The sequence below is a fragment of the Danio rerio genome, chromosome 20 (genome assembly GCF_052040795.2).
Source record: "Danio rerio strain M-AB ecotype USA chromosome 20, GRCz13ab, whole genome shotgun sequence".
Taxonomy (NCBI): domain Eukaryota; kingdom Metazoa; phylum Chordata; class Actinopteri; order Cypriniformes; family Danionidae; genus Danio; species Danio rerio.
In genome coordinates, this window is record NC_141040.1 from 47991127 (window position 1) to 48014000 (window position 22874).

General features: G+C 34.2%; 2 protein-coding genes across 14 annotated transcripts in view; one reads left to right on the forward strand and one right to left on the reverse strand.

The window, feature by feature from the left end:
- Positions 1 to 22874, forward strand: part of efr3bb (EFR3 homolog Bb (S. cerevisiae)) — a 1037141-nt gene that overhangs the window by 923562 nt on the left and 90705 nt on the right. The window lies entirely within an intron of this gene.
- Positions 1 to 22874, reverse strand: part of mark3b (MAP/microtubule affinity-regulating kinase 3b) — a 120486-nt gene that overhangs the window by 3862 nt on the left and 93750 nt on the right. For 2 of the 13 annotated variants that reach the window (XR_015518024.1, XR_015518023.1), the window contains exons 11-18: positions 19577 to 19689; positions 18037 to 18187; positions 14566 to 14777; positions 12904 to 13007; positions 12000 to 12179; positions 9047 to 9316; positions 4918 to 4995; positions 613 to 657 (exon numbers count right to left, since the gene is read on the reverse strand). Coding sequence is in view for 8 of the 13 variants with exons in the window: in XM_087297861.1 (XP_087153987.1) it covers positions 613 to 657; positions 6630 to 6656; positions 9047 to 9316; positions 12000 to 12179; positions 12904 to 13007; positions 14566 to 14777; positions 18037 to 18187; positions 19577 to 19689 (1102 nt within the window). In the remaining 5 variants the exon portion in view is untranslated. 13 annotated transcript variants of the gene reach the window in all.

Here is a 22874-nt window from a genome sequence, read left to right on the forward strand (position 1 = left end):
AATATCAGAACAAAGTTTTATTTTGCATGTAATGAAATCATGATAAATCTTTGCCCAGCACTAAATATAATATGATTAAGTTGTACTTTCTTATTCCTGCCACAAGGAGTCAGAGCAGAACTAATGGCTGCCTTTAATATGGATCTGGGATAGTTCACCCAAAAAAATTAACATTCTGTCATCATTCACTCCTTCATTTGCTGGAGTTTCTTTCTTCACAAAGGAAGATATTCTGAAGAATGTTAAAACTGACTTTCAATAGTATGTTTTATTCCTACAATATGATGTCAATGTCATTTTCCCCTCCAACATTTTTCAAAACATCATCTTTTGTGTTCAACAGAAGAAAGAAACTCAAAGTTTGGAACCACTTGAGTGTGATTAAATAGTGAGGAAATGTCCATTTATTTTGGGTGATCTACCGCTTTAATCTTCATTCACAGAATAGATATTTCTGCTTCATTTGACACACATCTTTGGCTAATGATGAATTATCGAGCAATCATGCTGAATAGAGTCTAGTGAATAACATCAGGCCTAAAACTGGAATAAAAGGCAAAGAAAAGATGACTGAAAAGTCAAAAGTGTAAAAAGCAGATGTCCCGTTCTCACCTTGAGTCGTCATATCTCCCATTTCTATCGCATTCTGCCGGCACTCTTTAAACACCAGGGTGAAAAAGAAGAAAAGTAGTTTAGAGGCAAGGAAATCTGAGACTTGCTGATCAAGGAAAGACAGATAAGACAACAATAGTTGAACCAAGAAGCTGGAGAGAATATCAAAGACGGATATCATTTCCTGTGTAAGCGAAAGGAGAGGAATATTAGACATGCACTTCAAGATGACCTGTGTGGAGAGATTGGACATGGATTGACTTCCTGTAGCCTATGATTTCACTTCCTGTCCTAAATAGATTCAGTACGGAGGACATAAACTGAGCTCATTCTGTCTGCAAAGAAAGACAAGGGTTTCTCATAATGAATAAAAGATGAGCGTTTGCTTAAAAGAGAAAATTATGTGGGGCAGAGCGGGGTAAGCTGGGCCAGTTTGACTCAAGCAGTCTTCAAGGCGGGCAGAAATTAGACAGCGAAGTTAATATTGCTAATAATTAATATTTAATGCTAATTATTTTCCTTTTTAGCATAGTAATTAATATTTCAGTGAGATGAGATTAGGAATGGGTTATGATAGCTGAAACTAAAAGCATACAGCTAATGTTTATAACAAATTAAATGCTGACTAAAAATAATTTTCCTTTTTTTTAAATTTGCAATAAATTGTGCTATTTATTTATAACAAATAATACTTTTTATTTAGTTAAAAAAACTAAAAATTATTAGAATTATTTAACTAATTAAATAAAAAAAAATATATATATTTCTTTCAGGTTAATTGTAAAACATAAAATAAAAAAATAAATAAAATCTAAAAAAATAAAAATAGTAAACTTCTTATATAGACCAAAGATGTTCAAAGTAGGACCCGCGAGACAAAGTTGGCCCAGGGTAACCTTTGATTTGGCCCACCATCCCATCTGAAAAGAAAGGGAGAATGTAGGGAAGGTGGTTGTGGCAAATGCCTTTGACAGAGATCGTCATTTCGAATTTAACTTAACCTTTTATTTATTTATTTTATTGCTGAGCTAAAAAAACAACTAAAATTAAACAGATGAATGAAATATTGTAAATGAATCAGACTTTTAAAGTGTAAAAACTGTCACTTGACACTGAGGACAATGCACAAGACATCGGCAAGCAAATAAAGGCACAGGATGGCGCAGGTCAACCAGTGTTTTCAGCAGTGAGTTATGAATGTGATTGTTTATGTTTTACTGTAATACGTTCATTATAAAATGTAAAGAATTATACTGCATTCGTTAATTTGATTTAAAGCAATATTTTCTAGTTATCTTTAAACATTTGAGAATAAATTACTCATGGCTAGGCCCACACGGAATCTGTGTGCAGAAATCCACAGATTTTTTATGTATTACAGAAGTATTGGATCGGGTTTCGGTATGGGCAGATACTCAAAATCAAATGAGTCAGACTTGAGGGAGACATCCCTAATATTCAGTTTTTAAATTAGTTTCAGTAATATTACTGACTAATATGAAAACATTGATATGATTTACATACAATACAGTTTGTAAAGTCATAATTTCTGTCCTTTAGTAGCTATATAGTAGATATATTATATAAGAGACTTGCTTTGTTTACCAAATAAATGGATCTAATAGGATTTGCATAGTAAACATTTAATAAAAGTTAAAAATGTATAATTTTTCAATTTAACATATTAAGCTTTTAGTTATGATACACTCAAAATCATTCTGCGTCAATCCGCAGATTTTTTACAATATTATGTGCACAAATGCAATGCGCAAAAAATGTCCGCAGATTCTGTCTGGCCCTACCCTTGGCAAATTTAACGTAATATGATCCTATATCCCTCAATCAAGTTTGGTTTTTAGCCCTTTATAAGAAAATGTTTGGGCACCTCTGATATAGACTATTTAAAAATGGCAAAACCACACACACCAAATATTCCTGCAACTTTCAGATGAAAATCTAAAGATGAAAACCTCAATTTTTGATCTGTTAATAAAAAAATAACATAGTAATTCAACACTATTGACATAACACTGGAAAGATGCTGAAAGTGCTCACAGGCAAAACTTACTCCAAACCATGTGGTTCAATTGAAAAACAAAACAAACTAATAATAATAATAATAATAATAATAATAATAATAATAATAATAATAATAATAATAATAATAATAATAATAACAACAACAACAATAATAATAATAACAATAGTAATAAAAAAATAAATAAAATAATAATAATAATAATAATAATATTTCAGCTAAATTCAATAACATATATGCACTAAAATTCAAATATTTGGTCTCACATAGGAATTAGATAATAAAACTTTAAAATTCTGTACTAAATTAATCAAAGATTATTAAATTTGTTAAATCAAAAAGTTATTTTTTTGACAGCACTTCAAATAATCGCTGTATTTTTACACTTTTTATTATAATAACAAATTGTGGGTAAAAATAATAATAAAAGTTTCTTGAGCAATTTCTAAAGTATCAAGAGACATTAAAACCCGGGCAAAATGATGCTGAGAATTCTGAATTACAGGAATAAACTACATTTGAGAATGTAATCACATAGAAATAAAATTATTTTAAACTTTCATATTTTCCATTATTACAATGTTTATTGCATATTAAAATAAACACCACATCTTTTTTTCTTATTTATTTTCTTAGTATTTCGTAATAATTAAAGTTGCAAACTATAAAAAAAAAATTCATACTGATCCCAAACTTTTGACAGGTGTCTGATACATTGGTTTCGATATGCAAGAAATAAATAATTTTCTGATGTTCTCAGTCATAAATAGGCTGTTTCTAAATAGCCATCTGATAAATATAACATGCACCGTTTCTTACAACACTGTGCGACACATCTAATTCTCTCCTCTTTACATGACATTAATGCTATCCAGCTATAAGCGGCCATTCCTCATCCACTGTACAGAACAGAGTTGAAAGAGGGATTAGGAGAGGGCATGCACAGTGGGCAGAGAGCAGTCAGAGGACGGTACGGGACGGTGTGCAGAAGTGCTCTTATGGGTCAAAAGTACAGAGGAATGTCATCCACAACGATCAACATCAGTGTGACGGTTTTTCCCTGCTGCACTCCACAATTCTGAAAGCAATATGATGAGTTAAATGCAACTTAAGATCTCCTGATGGCATCTGTGGAGTAAAAAAAACTTTAAAAACCTCCCATCATGGACATACTCCAAATAAAATAAACCACAAATTCTCAAATTAATGACAAAGAAAAGAATGTTTTCACTAAGGCGCTCCTATTATGTTTTTTATTTCCATTTTAAATCTTTCATGCAGTGTGTAATAAAGGGTTGAAATGGCCCAAAAAAGAACAGAAATAGAAATAGATTTTTTTTTCAAATGAGTTAATTTTGATAATAATCTGTTAAAATTATTAAGGATGTCCAGATCCGATCATGTGTTCGGAAATTAGGCCCGATCATGTGGTTTCAGACTAAATCGGAATCGCACGTTACCTCCTCGAATATATATTCTATTGGTTAAATGCCGGCAAATAGAACACAAAAGCAGCTTGAATCGGAAAGCGTGAGTATGTCTGCGGTCTGGAGGTATTATGAAGTTGATGACGACAACATTGCCAAAGCAAACTGTGAGATATTTAAACTTGAAATTGCCTGCTGAGTGTTTTGAGTTAAGGTGATTTTGTTTATTTACTGTTGCACTAATGTCCAAAAGTGAATTATTTATTTTATTTATTGCTTGATTGTTCAAGCTACCACACAGATGTGCTCTGTTTGTTTATAAAATAAGGTGAATTAAATAAGGAACAACCTGGATCTGTTGCTTACTCTTTAGGTATTATAGAAGTATTGGATCGGGTTTCAGTATCAGCAGATACTGAAACCAAATGACTCTCTGAAATCTGATCGGGACATCCCTACATATGATATTATTTATATTTAATAATTTGTTTTCAATCAGCTAATGTCAAATTTCTCTTTCACGTTTAAAGGCATATTTGAAGTTAAAAAAACTAGGACTCTAATATATCACAACAGGAGCACTATAAAGTGTAATCAAACAAACTTCTGGATGACAAAGTTCAAAAAGCATAGAAAAGCAGACTGTAATATGCTGATGTCATAACAGCACTAGCGGGAATAAAAGCGCTGGGATTGCCATCTGTAGGAACAATAACGCCTGGGTCAGAAAGGAGGAGCTGGAATCAGAAAATCCCGGGCAAACGCTACTTCTAAAGGTGGATTCTGGAGCAGGAGGGCTGAAATGGGAAAGGGTGCTTTGTCAAAAGGCAATCATGGTACCTTAACTCCAGAAATCCTGTAAAGAACCCTCAATCGCCACATCTGTCAGCTGCTAAATTAAGAGCCCAGTAGGGTGGCCTGAATTACACACAAATCGCAGGAGATTTACTGATTTCCTCTACGACTTTTTGATGGATATACAGTAAATCTCACAAGGAGCAGGCCCATGCTATATTTCACACTAAAATGAACAGAAAATAAATAAGTAAATAAATAAATATGGGACCATTGGTAATTATAGCACAATATTATGACAAATTAAGCATGTTGTTCTGCCAAACATACATTCTAATACAGAAAAGTTTTATCACTTAGAAAGAAAACATTAAATGAAAAATGTTGAGGCTGAATATAAATATATTAAATATATGAAGAGTTTAGATGCAAAAACCGTCTGAAATTTTCATCTAAAAGTAGCATTTTTCTCAGGCTGTTGTGTGTATATATTCAGTAATTTTACCCTTAGTGCAAAGAATAGGTTATTTTCAATACCTTTAAAGTGAAATAACTGAACATAAACAAACGAGGCAGAGAAAAACGCAAATTTTAGAGTACAATTTCTGACGAAACTTAGAGGTTTTGGCATCTGAACTCTTCATATATATTAAATATATTAAATATTTGTAATTATTTAACTAATTAAATTACATCAGATTATTATATTACAATTTAAATGTATTTTATACAACCCTAAATCAGAAAAAGTTGGGAAAGTTTGGAAACGCGAATAAAAAAGAAAGTAGTGACATATTAATATTAAATAATTAATTAATATATATATATATATATATATATATATATATATATATATATATATATATATATATATATATATATATATATATATATATATATATATATATATATATATATATTTTAATAAAAAAAGAAATCTTGTGTTTTGAAGAAAAAATCTAATTATGTAGGGAAAGCAATGCACCATGATACCAAATTGAACCGAATCGATGGCATGATAATCGTAACCAAACCAAACCGTGAGACCAGTGTAGGTTCACACCCCTACCTACTTTCCTGACTTTTGTCAAACTAGAGATGTGAAAACAGACAGGTCGGGACTGCAGGCAGGCCATATTTAAATACTGTCCCAACTTTTTCTGATTTGAGGTTGTATTTATTAATCAAAAATTATTTAAAAAAAAAAAGACCTAAAAAGAGAGAAATGTGGAGGAAAACATGCTTAATAGTTATAAAAATATGTCAGACTGCAAACCATATCAGTCCAATATATAACTGATTTCACTGTGAAATGTGAGATTAAGTAGCATATTGTCACAGAGAGGACAAAAACATGACTTGTATCCAGTGGTTTGGATCCTTCATTGAACTATTGATGCCCCTACTGTAAGCTGCAGTTGATTAACTATTGATTAAAATACACACACACACACTCTTCAGCACAGATAGAAGACGTGAATGAGAAATAAGGCTCTAATGTTTAAAGCTGTAAGAAACTAATGAATCTACAGTGCTCAGCTGTAACCTGTGACGGGACATGCATGTGTGATTAGTAATGTCTGCTCATCAGAAACCAGCAGGCATGCTCAGTCGCACTGCGATAAAGAGACAGCAGTTGTGTGTGTTTCAAAGGTGAGTGACAAGCCATTAATCTGAAACCTCTCCACACTAGGGTTAAGAGTTAAATGGCATATTTGGGTGCTAGATAACTGCACACAGCCCGTCGAGGGTCCTACCTTTTAGAAAACCTGAATGACATATTTCTACAAAAGAAACAGAAAACAGAGGCATGGCTCAACATCCAGAGCAGATGCAAAGTCAGAAAACAATAAATTAATGTCACTGATAACATCTGATGTTGTCGTAAAGTTGAAATTGTTAGCCCTTCTGTAAAATTTTAATTCTTCTAAAAATATTTACCAATTGTTGCATAATGGAGAGAACACATTATTAAACATAATAGTTTTAATAACTCATTTCTAATAACTGATTTATTTTATCTTTGCCATGATGACAGTAAATAATATTTGACTTGATATTTTTCACGATACTAGTATTCAGCTTAAAGTGACATTTAAAGGCTTAACTAGGTTATGTTAACTAGACAACTGAGGGTATAGGAAAGTTATTGGATGATAGTGGTTTGTTCTGTAGACTATCAAAACAAAGTTTTTAAAGGGGCTAATAATATTGACCATAATATTGTTTGAAAAAAAAATGTAAAAAAATATATTATAGGAAATATTAATTTGAGATATATTTAAAAAAAGAATACAAATTTCACAGAAGGGCTAGTAATTTTGACGTCATCTGTAAATACAACCCTGATTCTGGAAAATTCTAGAGGTTTTGTGAATTCAATAAAATCAAGAATCTGAGATTTGTAAAATCTCTTTAAATATTATTTTATTTATTAAACGGTACACATAAAAAGATTCACAGGGTTTTCACTGACAACCTAAAATATAAACACATTTCAAGTTTGATGGGGTCAACACACTCCCAAAAAAAGTTGGGAGTGAGGCAAAAAAGCTTTTTTTTTTTTAAGTAAAAAAAAAAAAAAAAAAAAAAAAAGCCAGATATCCACATTTTTGTTTTGAATTTAGTTTTTTTAAACAGTCAATTTATTTGGTAAAAACAACAAAATAAACAATTCAATTTATTTGGTCAGTGTAAATCTTGTTTTTGTACTTTCGTCAATTTAATACAGGTTAGAGAGAATTTTTTAAATGTCTCGAATTCTTGATTTAGGTTGCATTTTACCAAAACACCCCCCTACTTTTCCAGAACTATTTTTTTTCATGCCAAGCACAACACTAATACTTGTATAATAATAAAGGACTGTGAAAAAAAATGTTCCTGATATTTTCTAAATGCATCGTTATTCTCTCTGGATTCGATTCAGAGCTTAGTTTAGAACAGCAGATGGTGCTCTAGGCTAGTTTATTAACAGCAGATGGCACTCTAGGCTTGTTTTGAACAACAGACGATGATCTAGGCTAGTTTTTAACAGCAGATGGCGTTTGAGGCTAGTTTTGAACAGTAGACGGCGCTCTAGGTTAGTTTTGAACAGCCAATGGAGCTCTAGGCTAGCTTTAAACAGCAGACTGCGGTTTAGGCTAGTTTTGAACAGCAGACAGCAAATTAGACAGATTTTAAACAGCAGATGGCGCTCTAGGCTAGTTTTGAATGACAGATGGCAATTTAAGCGAGTTTTGAACAGCAGACTGTGCTCTAGGCTAATTTTTAAAAGCAAATGGTGCTCTAGGCTAATTTTTAAAAGCAAATGGTACTCTAGGCTAATTTTGAACAGCAGATGGAGCTCTAGGCTATTGAACAGCAGATGGAGCTCAAGGCTATTGAACAGCAGATGGCGCTCCAGGTTAGTTTTGAACAGCAGACAGCGAATTAGACAGACTTTGAACAGCTGTTGAACTCTAGGCTAGGTTTGAACAGCAGAGGCCGCTCTAGGCTAGGTTTGAACAGCAGAGGGTGCTCTAGGCTAGGTTTAAACAGCAGATGTAGCTCTAGGTTAGGTTTGAACAGCAGAGGGCGCTCTAGGCTAGGTTTGAACAGCAGATGTAGCTCTAGGCTAGGTTTGAACAGCAGATGTAGCTCTAGGCTAGTTTTGAACAGCAGTGGGCGCTCTAGGCTGGGTTTGAACAGCAGATGGAGATCTAGGCTAGTTTTGAACAGCAGAGGGCGCTCTAGGCTAGGTTTGAACAGCAGATGTAGCTCTAGGCTAGTTTTGAACAGCAGTGGGCGCTCTAGGCTGGGTTTGAACAGCAGATGGAGATCTAGGCTAGTTTTGAACAGCAGAGGGCGCTCTAGGCTAGGTTTGAACAGCAGATGAGCTCTAGGCTAGTTTTGAACAGCAGTGGGCGCTCTAGGCTGGGTTTGAACAGCAGATGGAGATCTAGGCTAGTTTTGAACAGCTCATGGTGATTTGTAAAGCGTACAGCGTCATCTGCTGTTAAAAACCAAGCTCAAAATCGATTCATGAGAGAATAGCGATGCATTTTGAAAATCTCAGAATTAATTTCTGGAATGATTTTCCCCATAGCTCTAGCAAATAAACACTTTCCCTTCCTTTTCTGAAAATAGATTTCCTTGGGGATAGCTGCTGTAATGAGGGTTTAAGTGTGTGTTTTACCTGCGTGTGAGTTTGGATGTGAGCTTGGTGAAGAGGTTTGTTGATCCACGGCTCCGGGACTGTGACAGTGGCGTGGCGTCGTGTGATAATGTTGGAGAAGCTGGAGGTCCATTGTATGTGGCGGTGCGTCTCTCTCTCAGTTGTCCTCCATGGAATGTGCTGCGGCTCAGAGTTCCTCTAGGGAAACGCAGGCGGTCTGGTGGAGTCGCACTGCTAATGCTGTGGGTGGAGGAACCAGGGTTTCGCTGACTCGTCTGAGCCGTGCTCGTACTAAACAGAAAAGAGGGTAAAGTCACAACATGCACTTTTAACAATTTCCTGTAGATGCTGTTTGCCAGTAACTTACTATAAATCATTTACAGCTTAAATACTGTATTAATGTTGATGTATATGTATTTTAAGTATTATTTATCTACACTGTATATTTTCACAGTACAACTTTAAAATACATTAACATACTGCATATCTGTCCGACAGTTCATATTACAGTAAATACTCTGTAATTTACAAGAATTGTTAACAGTGTGACTAAAAAACTAAACTATTGGGTAAATGATGCCGTAATGTATGACTAAATCTAGTTTATTTTTGGTGACCGATATAAAGCTGAAATACAAAATAAATAAAAAGACAAATCTAAATATTTATAAATAATATAACAGAGCATATACATAAAACTACCATCACACTGAAATTAAAAACAAATTTTAGATAAAAAATAAGTTGATGGACTCGAATCTAAATAGAGTAATGTATGACTAAATCTAATCTATTTTTGTAATCGAAATAAAACTGAAACACAATGTAAATAAAAAAGGGAAATCTAAATATAATTAGTATAACATACCATATAAATAAAACTTAAGTCACGCTGAAACTAAAAACAAATATTAGATGAAAAATAAGTTGATGGACTAAAATCTAAATAGAGAAATGAATGACTAAAACTAATATTTTTTGAAATGGAAATAAAGCTGAAATACAATAAAAATAATAAAGTAAAACCAAAATATTCACAAATAATATAACAGACCATATAAATGAAACTAAATTCACACTAAACTTTAGTACAAATATTAGGTGAAAATCAGATGAGGTACTAAATATAAATATATTTAGGCACTATGTAAATATAATTTTTTAAAAGTTATATTAAAAATAAATAAATAAATAAAATAATAATAGTAAAAAAAAAAAAAAAAAAAAAAAAAAAAAAAAAAATCACAAGATAAACAATTGCTAAAGAACAAAACAAAAATAAAAGTAAAAATCTATAAGATAAATACTTGAACAGTATGTAATTAGGCCATGAATTAGGCCAGTCAATTAAAATAACTTTACATTTTACCATTTAACATTTCAGTAACGTTGTTACTGTTACTTTTTTTTTTTTTACTTGCAGTGGTGGAAAGAGTACAAAAAAAAATCATACTCGAGTAAAAGCACCAATACTTGCCTAAAAATGTAGTGCAAGTAGAGTAAAAGTATCTGTTGTAAATATTACTCAAAGTATGAGTAAAAAGTAGCCCTTTCCAAAGTACTCAAGAGCAGTGAGTATTACTCTGTAAAAAGCTGATGCATTTGCATGTAATTTGAGGATGTGTGTAAACGTAACATTCTGTAGTGCATTAAGTTATTGTCCAGCAGGCACACAACGTCATAAAGCTTTAATATTAGGTTAGACTAAGGTTGTGACAACAGGTGACCAAAATTTTCATGTCTAGTTGTCAGTGTGTAAGGACAACATTATTTTGATGTCCAATAAGGATGTCAAATGACGTTGATAATTGGTCAATTTTAGATTGTTAGAAAGTGATCAAAATCCAACGTCAAGCCAACATCTTAAACCAGCGTTATATTGACGTCAGATACTGACATTTATTCGTCAGATATGGCATTCGAAATCCAACGTCTGATTGACGTCATAGTGGTCAAGCTGTAACATCATTATACGTTGATATTTGGTTGGTTTCAGGTTGGACATTTAGGTTGGCCTGACGTTGAGTTCTGACCCGTCAACCCGATTTTCATTTTCAAACAAAATGCAACGTCCCAATGACGTTAGAGTACAACGTCAATCTGACGTCATGTTGACGTCTTGTGCCTGCTGGGTGTTTACGGCCATTTCGGTCATCATACAGTAAACATCTGTAATCTTCTCATAAGTGACATGCATGTAAACAGTCTCTGGGTCCTTGCGTGTAAAGATTTTGAACATCTTCTTGGGACACTTTTAATGCTTCCAAACAATTTGCTGCAATTATAAATCATCATGTCTTGAGGTAGTTCATTATGATGTGATTTACCTTCTGTGTGATTTGACTGGACAGGAATCACAGGACAGATTTTTAAAAAATTAAGTAGTGACTGCAAGTTGAAGGAAAGTAGGAGTAAAAGTACCAATATAGCACTAAAAATGTACTCAAGTGAGAGTAAAAGTACACATTTATAAAACTACTAAGTAAATTCCAATTCCTGAGAAAAACTACTCAAAAACTACAGTCATTTGAGTATTTGTAATTAGTTATTTTACACCACTGGTTACTTGTTACATATTGAAGTCACTTATTGTACTTCAAACAATAATTACAAACACAATCCTGACATAACCATAATTTAATCCTACACGTCCTAAAATATGAATCAAACCAACACAACAAAACACTTAAACAGTTCATCCGCTAGTAGTCAATCACTAGGTTAATGAAGTCTAAATCCTATATTAGTGGGTTTGATACGAGGAAGTTAGTTAGCGATTTGAATGGGAGGATGCGGGAACTCCTTAGGAATGGTAAACTCCTCGACGGTCCTCCGGTAACATCTATAGGGAAGAACCGAGGATGTTGGGAAACCAGAGATGCAGACAGCGGAGGTCAGAGGGCGTTAGACAGGAGTAATTGGGCGATGGAAGAGACACACTAAGATTAGAGACAGACGCTGAACTGGGGTTTACTTGGGCCTGAAGAGGTCCGCGCTGGCGTCTGAGGTTGGCAGGGTGGCGCGGCAGGTGTGTCCTGAGGCTGACAGGGATGCGGCCTTTTGGTGGCGCAGACGGACTGAGGCTGATGAACTGGCCAGAGCCACGGCGTACGCTGTCGGACTTGTGCTGACACATCCTGACATTTCACTCAGGCTGGCCAACGGCAGGCGAGCAAATACACAGCAGTAGTTTGGATCAGATATGGTATACAGTTGAAGTCACAATTATTAGCCAAGCTGAATACTAGTATCTTAAAAAATATCTAGACAAATATTTTGTACTGTCATCGTGGCAAATTAGTTATTAAAACTATTATGCTTAGAAATGTGTTGAAGAGATCTTCTTTCCGTTTAACAGAAATTGGGGGAAAATAAACAAAGGGGGCTAATAATTCTGACATCAACTGTATACATGTACAATTTTTGCATTTAAACAAAAACTATGATTATAGATGAAGTTTAAATACCATCTGCCTTAAAATCCTAGGGCGTTTCAACAGCACATCCTGTAACGTTTCACACTGATGTAGTTTTATAGTGTTGTTTTTGACAACTTCTAAAGTGGCCAGAAATATTTTTGATCTTGTTTACATCTGTATTTATTTAGCATCATACACTTCTGACTCGATCAACAAATATGCATCTTAATACCAGGTATAAACATGGCATAAAAAGGGGGGGGGGGGGGGGTCTCACACTTTGGGCTTAATTTAAATTACTTGATTTAAAAAAACAAAGCTCAACAAACTTCTGAACAGTTTCTCATTCGAGGATGAAACGTTGCTCCTTGTAGTAAGTTTCTTCCCCTGTAAATCAGTGATGATGTTCAAAAGTAAAAGGCAGATTTACAGCCTTTGGCCTGAAGTGAGGGGACTCACCTGTTCTCTTTGCCGTTCTGGATGACGGAGTGCCGGTCGGTTGCGTTTCTCTCACTACACACATACGTGTTTCTCCTGGTCATGCCGCTGGACACTGAATTGTTCTGTAGAAACACATTGTAGTGTCTTAATTGGTCATGCAATGAATGAAAATATAATGGAAAAGTTTAATTTGGTGTTCAAGGACATTAAAACCAGCGTTTGAACCGCATTACAACCATTAACACATTATCACATTTACTCATTTTTAAAGACTTTTGAATCAAAAGTAGCAAAGCACAACGCTATTGTAATCAATGGGTCTTTTGAATTAGTTGTAATGTTTATGTTTTGATTTATGCACTCATTTTATTATTTGTTTCATTGGTTTAATATTAACCTTCATTTCAGTTATACTCATTTTGATAAGCAAGTAAAAGTAAGTTAACATCAGAAATGATGCCTTTGGAGCTAAAATACCCTTAAGATGGTGAAATCTTACTTTATTATGATTTAATTTCAAATAACACTGTTTTCATGGCTTGACTTCAAGCCATTGACTTTCAAATGATTTAGTTTTCCTACTGTGGAAGTCATTTTAAGTTTTTCTTTTTTTCTTTTATGTTTTCCGTTTTTATTTGTCGTTTTTCTTATTTTGTTTTATTTGATGTTGTTCTTATTTAATTACGTTTTTGCATTTTAACAAACTATGATTATAGATAAAGCTTATATTACATCTGGCTTTAAAGGCCAGTGCACTTGATTATTTTATGTTTTTCCTACTTAATTTAATTACATTTTATTAAAGGTTTATTTAAATAACAAAACGTTTTTTCATGGCTTGACTTCATTGACTTCCCACTCTTTCAATTGGTTTCCAATTTTCAACTCACAAATGTTTGAAACCACTTGAGGGTGACATGTAATAGTATATATATATATATATATATATATATATATATATATATATATATATATATATATATATATATATATATATATATATATATGGTTTAAGTCAGAATTATAAGCCCCAATTTGATTTTTTTTCTTTTTTTTCTTATTTCCAAAATGATGTTTAACAGAGCAAATAAATTTTCACAGTATGTCTGATAATATTTTTTCTTCTGTAGAAAGTCTTATTTGTTTTATTTCAACTAGAATAAAAGCAGTTTTATTTAAAAAAAAAAAAATTTAAGGCCAAAACTATTAGCCCCTTTAAGCTGTAGTTTCCTATAGTCTACAGAACAAACCATCGTTATAAAATAATTTGCCTAATTACATCAACCTGCCTAGTTAACCTAATTAACCTAGTTTAGCCTTTAAATGTCAATTTAAGCTGTATAGAAGTGTCTTGAAAAATACTATTTACTGTCATCATGTCAAAGATAAAATAAATCAGTTATTTGAAATGAGTTATTAAAACTATTAAATTTATATTACTTATATATATATATAATGTATTTTTTTTTTTCTCCATGCCATGTCAGGATCTTAGACTACTTTCGTGGCAATTAATTTTCAATAAAAACAAGTATCTTGATTGTGAATAATGATGAGTAAATATTTACATATTTAATTTTAGTAAAAAAAAATTGGAATGAATATCCTTTTAACTATAACCCCATTGCTTCAACCTCTCTTCAATAATTTCTTGAAAGCTGTTTGGTGGCAGTAACTCACCCCAGGGGCACCGGCGCTCTTTTTGCGGTCAGGAATGTCGGCCTTGTTGGGATTGTTGGCGTTGCCCAGCATGGGGCTCGCTGGAGCCATCCCACGGCTGCCAGATGAGCTGGACTTGCGTGCCTGAGCACTGCCCTCCTCTTTATGCTCACTTTCTGCTGAAGTGGTCTGACTTCTCTTAGGGTAACCCACCGAGGGAATGGTGGGACCAGCTGTGAATGGAGAGGGATAGAGATTAGAAGGACAAACACCTCATAAAAACCTTAGGTCAAGTCATCTTTATTAATATAGCATGTTATACAGTAGTGCAGACCAGTCAAAATTGGGTTGTAAAAATTCAGGATTCAGAGCTGGCATAGGAAGTCCGATGATCGACATATAGCAATAATTGAAAGCAAGTGAATGCGGCCATTTTAATATTAATTTCAATGCGCTTTCAAGCCTAAATAAGACCAAAGCTTATAGAAAGATTAAAAATATGAGAAATAAGGAAAAATTCTTAAACAGGATGAAAGTGGGATAACATGGTAAAATATGGGAGAAGCCAAGCAAAAATTGACAGGTATGCAATACTGATTGTTTTAAAGGCAGTGTCATGGTAATAAACAGTACAATACAAGAGCAGGGACTAGACTGCTTCCCAATTTCACTCTTCATATCAAAAGTAATATCATTATTTGTATTTTGCCTTGCTGCATTTATGATTGTAAATATTACATAAATTTGTAATTGAAATGTGCAATATATTCTTTCTTAGATACAGTTCATATGTTCTCCATAATGTTGTGGCAATATTTCCGTTATGTTATCGAAAAATGATATCAAAAATCTATATTTGATATTTATGATGTTGCATAAATTTGAGAAATTCCAATATTGTGCACGGCAACACTACCATTTGAGGGAATTTTGACTATTTTATTACATTAATTGATTCTTAAATACTTTCATTAACATTTTAAGGACCTGCTGGTGCTTTTGAAAGACTCATTCATAAATACGGTGAAACGCTTTTACTGTCCAACGCTGCCAAATCAATGACACAAATGTCATCAAATATGATACAGGCATTTCTCTCAAAAGACAGCAGTGTCTTTATTCAGTTCAATGTTGAATCCCTTTAATTTACTTACTGTGAAAAGTGAATCAATTATGAAATCAATTAATTTTAGCTCTAAAAAGACAATAGTGTTATTAATTTAGATTTCAGTTCAATGTTAATTCAGTTCTGTTCAATGATTTTTAAAGGGATAATTCACCCAAAAATTAAAAATCCAAAAAAAGTAGATGCATTTCAGAATCAACTTGTGTTCTTTCAGCTCGGCTATGGCCACTTCAACCACTCCCCTCCAGCCTTCCCTATGCAACTGCTTCTCAAAGCATGCACTCCTGGGAAACGTAGATCTTCTTATACACCGTCTAACCACCTGTTCCGTGGCCTTCCAGGACGTCTCCTTCCTTCCGGCTTAAGCTTGTACACTTTCTTAACTGCTCTCTGCTCAGGCAATCTGTCTAAGTGGCCTAGCCATTTTAACCTGTTCCTCTTTATTTCTGTGACCAGGCTTGAAATCACCATACAGGTCTGCCACTTCTGCATTACTCCCTATCTGTCATTCACCTTGGCCACAAACTGGTTCATAGATCCTCTCAAGATCTTTTTTTCCCAGGCATTGAGAAGCAGTTCATCTCGCGCTGAAATCAACTTTCTTCGAGCTTTAAATTGGATTCTATTAGATGTATTTCTGGTGTTTGACTTTTATTGGGATGTAATAGTATGTAGAGCGGAAGCAAAGTTGAAGATTAAAAAAATAAATAAATCAAATACTGAGATTTTGTGATGCCAGAGGTGCAATAATACCCCTTTTCACCTGACAACCTACATCAGCATCCAAACACAGCAAATCCATTGTGATCATGCATTACTCTATAGTTTAACTATTGGCAGAGATTACGTGAAAAACATCAGACCTCGTGAGATCTCATGCAACGAGATATTATCATAACCCTTATTCAATAGTCATCTACTATTAAAGGGCCATGAAACCCCCTCGTTTCAGCAGGGTGTTTTCACACCTCTACTTTGGAAAAAGTCAGAAAAGTAGGCGTGTCCAGCTCTGTTTAGGGGGGAGTGTCGGAGGAACTAAAGTAAGATGGTGTGGGAGTGTCTATATGGGCACGCGCGAGTTTCAGAGTCAAAACACAAACAAACAAACAAACAAACACACACACAAACACACACACACACACACACACACACACACACACACACACACACACACACACACACACACACACACAAACACACACACACACACACACACACACACACACACACACACAGGAGAAAGTGATGGTGTTTAACCTACATGGACATCTGTAGTCAAATTATTTGCCAAATTAATAAATGGTGGACTTTAACTGCAGTTTGGCTCTTTCATTCAGGGAATTCATTCATGCCCCTCGCGACAAACGAGATATTTGATTCGAGGAGCTGCTCTAAGCGTGTATTTTTCATGCAGTGTTTGATACCGCACGGCGAATGAGAGAAAAAAACCCTCCGCATTTCCCGGAAACTTAGATGCACACGGCAGGTAGCGTCAGAAAGCCACGTGTGTTATTCCGATCACTAAATGCGGTGAAAATCCTACACGAGGTTAAAGTTTGGTTGTGATGCTAACATGTTTACACTCGGTGCAATAGTTAACTTAGTTCGATACGAACAAACTGAATAAACAAAGAGCACTGGTTGCTCACTTACCAAATCTGTAGAGACAGGACAATCACCAGCAACTAGAGCCGCGTCTTTATTTAGAGGAGACTACAAGCGAATCCGGATCTCAGCGTTTGCTAATGAGAACAGCTCTCAGGTAAACAATAATCCTCCTTAGACACGCAAGTTATTGTTGTCGAGCATCGCGTACACAATCCACGCGTGACGCCAGCTGCGCTCTCACAGAGAGAAAATAAAAATGAAACTAAACGGCAGCAAACTATGAAAGCAACACTTCACGCTTGTTTTGCCAACACAACGTGGCGTCTCTGTCGTCTAAACACTGTGACAGTAATGAATATTAATGAAGTTGCACAATAGAGCGCGCTGATTGGTTTGAATCAAGCCTTACTCATGCATTAATGCATCACACTGTAAGACGTAATAAGACACACTCTGGCACAGGCGTCCAGTCTGTATGCTGGAATACACGCTATTATGTCATGACCGTGACGCAGCTTCAAAAATTCGTTTCAATCCGGAAGTAGGAATTTGCTTGAAATAACGCAAAAACAACCAATTTACACTTTTTTGTGAAATATAGGTGTCCTAATAGTGTTTTTAGCAGTGTGGGACACATATACGACTGTCAACAGCTCAAAAAATGTGTTTTGGTGTTTCGTGACTTTAATTCTAATGACTACTTTAGCTCTGTAGCTGCTCTACAAAATATCATTATGTGAAAAACGCAGTGCATTTACCTTGGTCACTGTAGCGCCGCTGTTTCTGGTTGGTTGAGGCGTTCTTCTGGACTTTGAGGTGAGACGGTGACTGGCCGTTGTTGTGTTCACTGTTGGGTCTGGCCTTCGCCAAAGAGAGGTTACTGCTGGAGCTCGAATCACTCACCTCCAACTGCAATCACACAAATCCATAATCATTTCTGCTAAAATCAGACTCTTTGTATGTCTGCATGATGTCTGTCAAATGCTACATTTAGAAAAGGAGTGTAAAAACGTAACGATTCTGCTGGATGAGAATAATGATTAAGTCTATAACACTCATTGGTGATTTATCGCATTTTCTGTTTGCTAGTTTATTTATTTGATTCATTCAAAAATCTCTGCTCTAACAATTTTAGGGCCTTATCATACACTCGGCAAAATAAGGCACAAGACGTGTTTGGTGCATTTTTTTCAGACCAGCGCATCCGTAATTTTCCCCATTTTGCTCCACGTTGTTTAAATAGCAAAATCCTTTTGTGCCATTTTGTGAAAAAGGAAGGAAGTGTGTTAAACTTTTTTCAGTTTATTCATGACAATTTGCATTTGTATTATGTTTCAATTATTATTATTATTTATTATTATATGCGTATTTATATTTGTTTTAATAAAAACTAGTTTAGATTTGTCCACCTGTTTGGTCTGGGACCATGCGTGGCATAATAGGGCGTGTATTTTTATATAACTATAACAGTTTTTTTTGACCACACTTCATTATTATTGTTCATTTATTTGTTTGCTGGAAATTAGAACTGAATTTAGAAATAGTTTTGATACAAATCTTTGCGCTCAACAAACAAAATTAAATTTGTTGGCTAATGGATGTCCTCAGTGGAGTGCGTACAACACCGTTTCCTTATCCATGAAAGTAAAGGAGTAAAGAGTTAAAGTAAAGAGAAAGTACAGAGGCTGAATGAAGGAGGTTCATTCTTTATCCTCACACTGCAGATGGCCTGTTAAACTGTTCTCGCTAGTGAAGCATTACGTTTTTTTTACTTACAAAGTCCGCCATGTAAATCGCAAATGCGCAATGGCGCAACACAACTGACTCTTAAAGGGAATGGGAGATGAGACTCTGATTGGTTTGATGCAAGTTATGCTCAAAACACATCCATAACTCATTAAGAGAATAAGCACAACCCTGTTAGACCATACACTGTGGTACAAACCACGTCCTTAAACTAGCAAAAGTGAATTCAGACAAAACCTTAAAGCTTTTGCACCATACAGTTTAGATTTGCACATAGATCGTTTAAAAAGAGAGCCAAAAATGTTGAAAAGTTAAACTAAGTTACTTGTATCAGGAGTTTTAGTGATGAAATATAAATTTATTACGTGTAAATCACTATTACTGTTTTGGTACAGATTTATTTCTATAAAACAATATTTGTAGACAGTATATGTATTTTACAAACTACTACAAACATCAAATTGTTTGATTGCAACTGTAAACAATAAAGCCTTTAGCCGTCAACTGCACAGCACAACCAAACAGCTGTAAAGCAGATGTCAAGTATCTCACCTCAGTAGACTTTCTGCCTAACAGCAGGTACGTCGCTGTGATTTCATCGTACTTCATCCTGGTTAGAGATTCATGGATCTCCTCCCGTGAGTAACCCATTCCCACCATGATATCTGCAACAAATAACACAGATTATTAGGCAAGTCAATGTACTGTAAACAACTGATAGAAAAAAAAACCCTCCACTTTTTACAAAGATTTATTGGTAACGCTTTAATTTAGATCACAATTCATGCTATTAACTACTGGCTTGTTACTTATTACCTGCCTATTATTAAGATATTAACTGTTCAATAGTAGTTATAAAGCATGGTCATATTCTGCATCACTAATCCTACCCACATCTAAACCCAAGTACTGCCTTACTAACTATCAATGAGCAGATAATTAGTAGTTTATTGAGCTAGTGGTGTTAGTTAATAGCATGAATTGTGACCTAAAGTGTTACCAATGTATTTACCAATAAAATCAAACAATGAACACCCCAGTATTTTGTTCATTTTTTTGTTAACGTTAGTTATGGAGCTAATGTTTATTGCTAGAATGTGTTAACTCACAGAGAAATAATTAATGTTAACAAACATGAATTTGGATTTTAATAATGCATTACACTGTTAAACCTAATAAGTTAAGTTAAATCAAACCATTGGAGGAAACTGATTGCGGCAAATTGTTTAGGTTTTGAAACCAATTGGTTTGAGGACTGTAAACTTATTCATATTGAGTCATATACACTTATATATTTTGAGTTGATATGGTCAAACTTTGGGGCCTATCATACACCTGGCGCAATAAGGTAAACAAAGGCCTCCTTTTCAGTTTATTCATGACAATTTGCATTTGTACAATGTTATTATTTTTAGCAGTATTAGTTATTATTTGCACATTTATATTTGTTTTAATAAAAACAAGTTTAGATTTGTCCACCTGTCGGGTTTTGGAGACATGCATCACCATATGGGGATGTATGTTTGGATGTAAACTGGCTTGTAAATAGCAAATGTGCTATGGTGTGACACAACTGACTCTTAAAGGGAGATGAGCGTCTGGTTTAATGAGAGTCTGATTTGGTTTATTGCACATTATGCTCAAAACACACCAATAACTCATTATGAGAATAAGTACAACCCTGTTAGACCATGCGCCTGAGCACAGAGCTTATTTTTCATCCTTAATGCTTTTGCGCCATGCACTTTTGACTTTGTGCTTAGAACATTAAAAAAGAGCCCATTGATTATTAGTAACCTTACCGTCTTAAGTTCAATTATTAAATATTTATGAGTTTAGTTAACTTAAATTAAGTCCAAACAACTATATAGGTACTCAAATGGTTTTAGGAAACCAATTACAGCAAATAGTTTAGGTTGATTGAAAGTTAGTCAACTTAAATAGGTGGCTGTAATCGGTTTCCTCATACTATTTGAGTAGCTGTTTAGTAGTTTGGTCTTAATTCGTTCTGTTACCTGAACACAAATAGATTTGATTAAAGCAAAAACTAACATGGGAAAGCATGAAATTACATAAAAGGGGGTGTTTTAAGCCAAATATATAATATTTATTTCAGTCAAGTATATCAAGTACAAAACAATTGATCAAGCATTAAACAACCATGTAATAAGTAAACATTTATTATTATTATTATTATTATTATTATTATATACAACATTTACTATACTATAATAATAATAAATGTTGTTCAAGTGTTGTTCATTATTAGCTCATGTTACTAAATCCATTGGTTAACATTAACTAATATAACCTTATTGTAAATTATGACCAATTTAAAGTCATAGTAACATTGAGTAGTAACTTGTAGTAAGCATTACATTTTAAAGTGATGAAAACTGTTTTTTTTCGGCCTAGCTAATTAAGCAAATTTCTGGAACCATTTTAGTTTCACTTCCAAAAAAAAGCATTAGGCATTACTCGATCAATGTCTATGTCTTCACAGTCTCACGTGCGAGACTAAATGTGACGGCCAGCTCAATTGAAACGTCCTGCACTCACAGTAAATGCTGTTCAGGACACAGAGCTGGGCTCAGGGATCAATGCAGAGAGTGAAAGGCAGACGGGCCTCCAGCAGCAGTGGAAAATACAGGCCCATCTGACCTCAGTCCCCATCGACCCCTGCACTCTGCTCAGAGCCATAGCCAGCAGCACGTTGAGGGAAGCATGCTGGAACAATGCTCCCATCACACTCAATGCATATTTAGCAGTGAGAAAGATGCCCTTTTTTAAAAAATGTAAGTAGTGTCTGATACACAAGATATTTTTCATAAGAGCCACCAATGCCATGCATCATTTTTTTTTAATATTATCCAATTGTATAAATGAGAGGTGGGTCTTCAGTTGACTGACGGAAAAACTTGTTGTGGCTAATATTTTTTCTTCTGGAGAAAGTCTCGTTTGTTTTATTTTGACTAGAAAAAAGCAGATTTAAATTGTATTAAAACCATTTTAATTTTAAGCCCCCATAAGCAGTTTTTATTTTAATTGGGTACAGAACTAATAATTTTTATACAACGATTTGCCTAATTACCCCAACTTACATAGTTAATCTAATTCAGCCTTTAAATGTCACTTTAAGCTGAATACTAGTATCTTGAAAAATATCTAGTAAAATATTATGTTCTGTAATCATGGCAAAACCAGTTATTAGAAATGTGTTATCAAAACTATTAGGTTTAAAAATGTGTTGAAAACAATCCTCTGTCCATTTAACAGGAATATAAAATAATTAACATTTAACAGAAGGGTTAATATATCTGACTTCAACTGTACATAGATTAAAACACTCAAACCATCATGGTGAAACTCTGGTCCACTATAATCTATAACTTATGAACTCAACATTGCATATCCTGCTATGTGTGACTATTGTAGATGCGCACATTGCAATATCCATGTTGAAATGATACATTTTGCAGCTCTATTGTAAACAGAGGCTTCTTGACAGGGGTGGGTTTAGTGTTTTTGGGGCCCTAAGCAATTCCAGCCAAGTCCTGAAAGGCACCCTTTCTACTTTGCTTTCATTTTTTATTTCTATTGCAGTTTGTTATATCACTCAAGCTTCTTTTAGACATTTTAATTAATACAATACCTTTATTTGAAACATTTTTTTTATTGTAATATGAATTTACAACTAAAAATAATACATACAGTTAAAGTCAGAATTATTTGCCCCCTGTTTATTTCCCCCCCCAATTTCTGTTTAACGGAGAGCAGATTTTTTTTAAACACATTTCTAAACATAACAGTTTTAATAACTCATTTCTAATAACTGATTTATTTTATATTT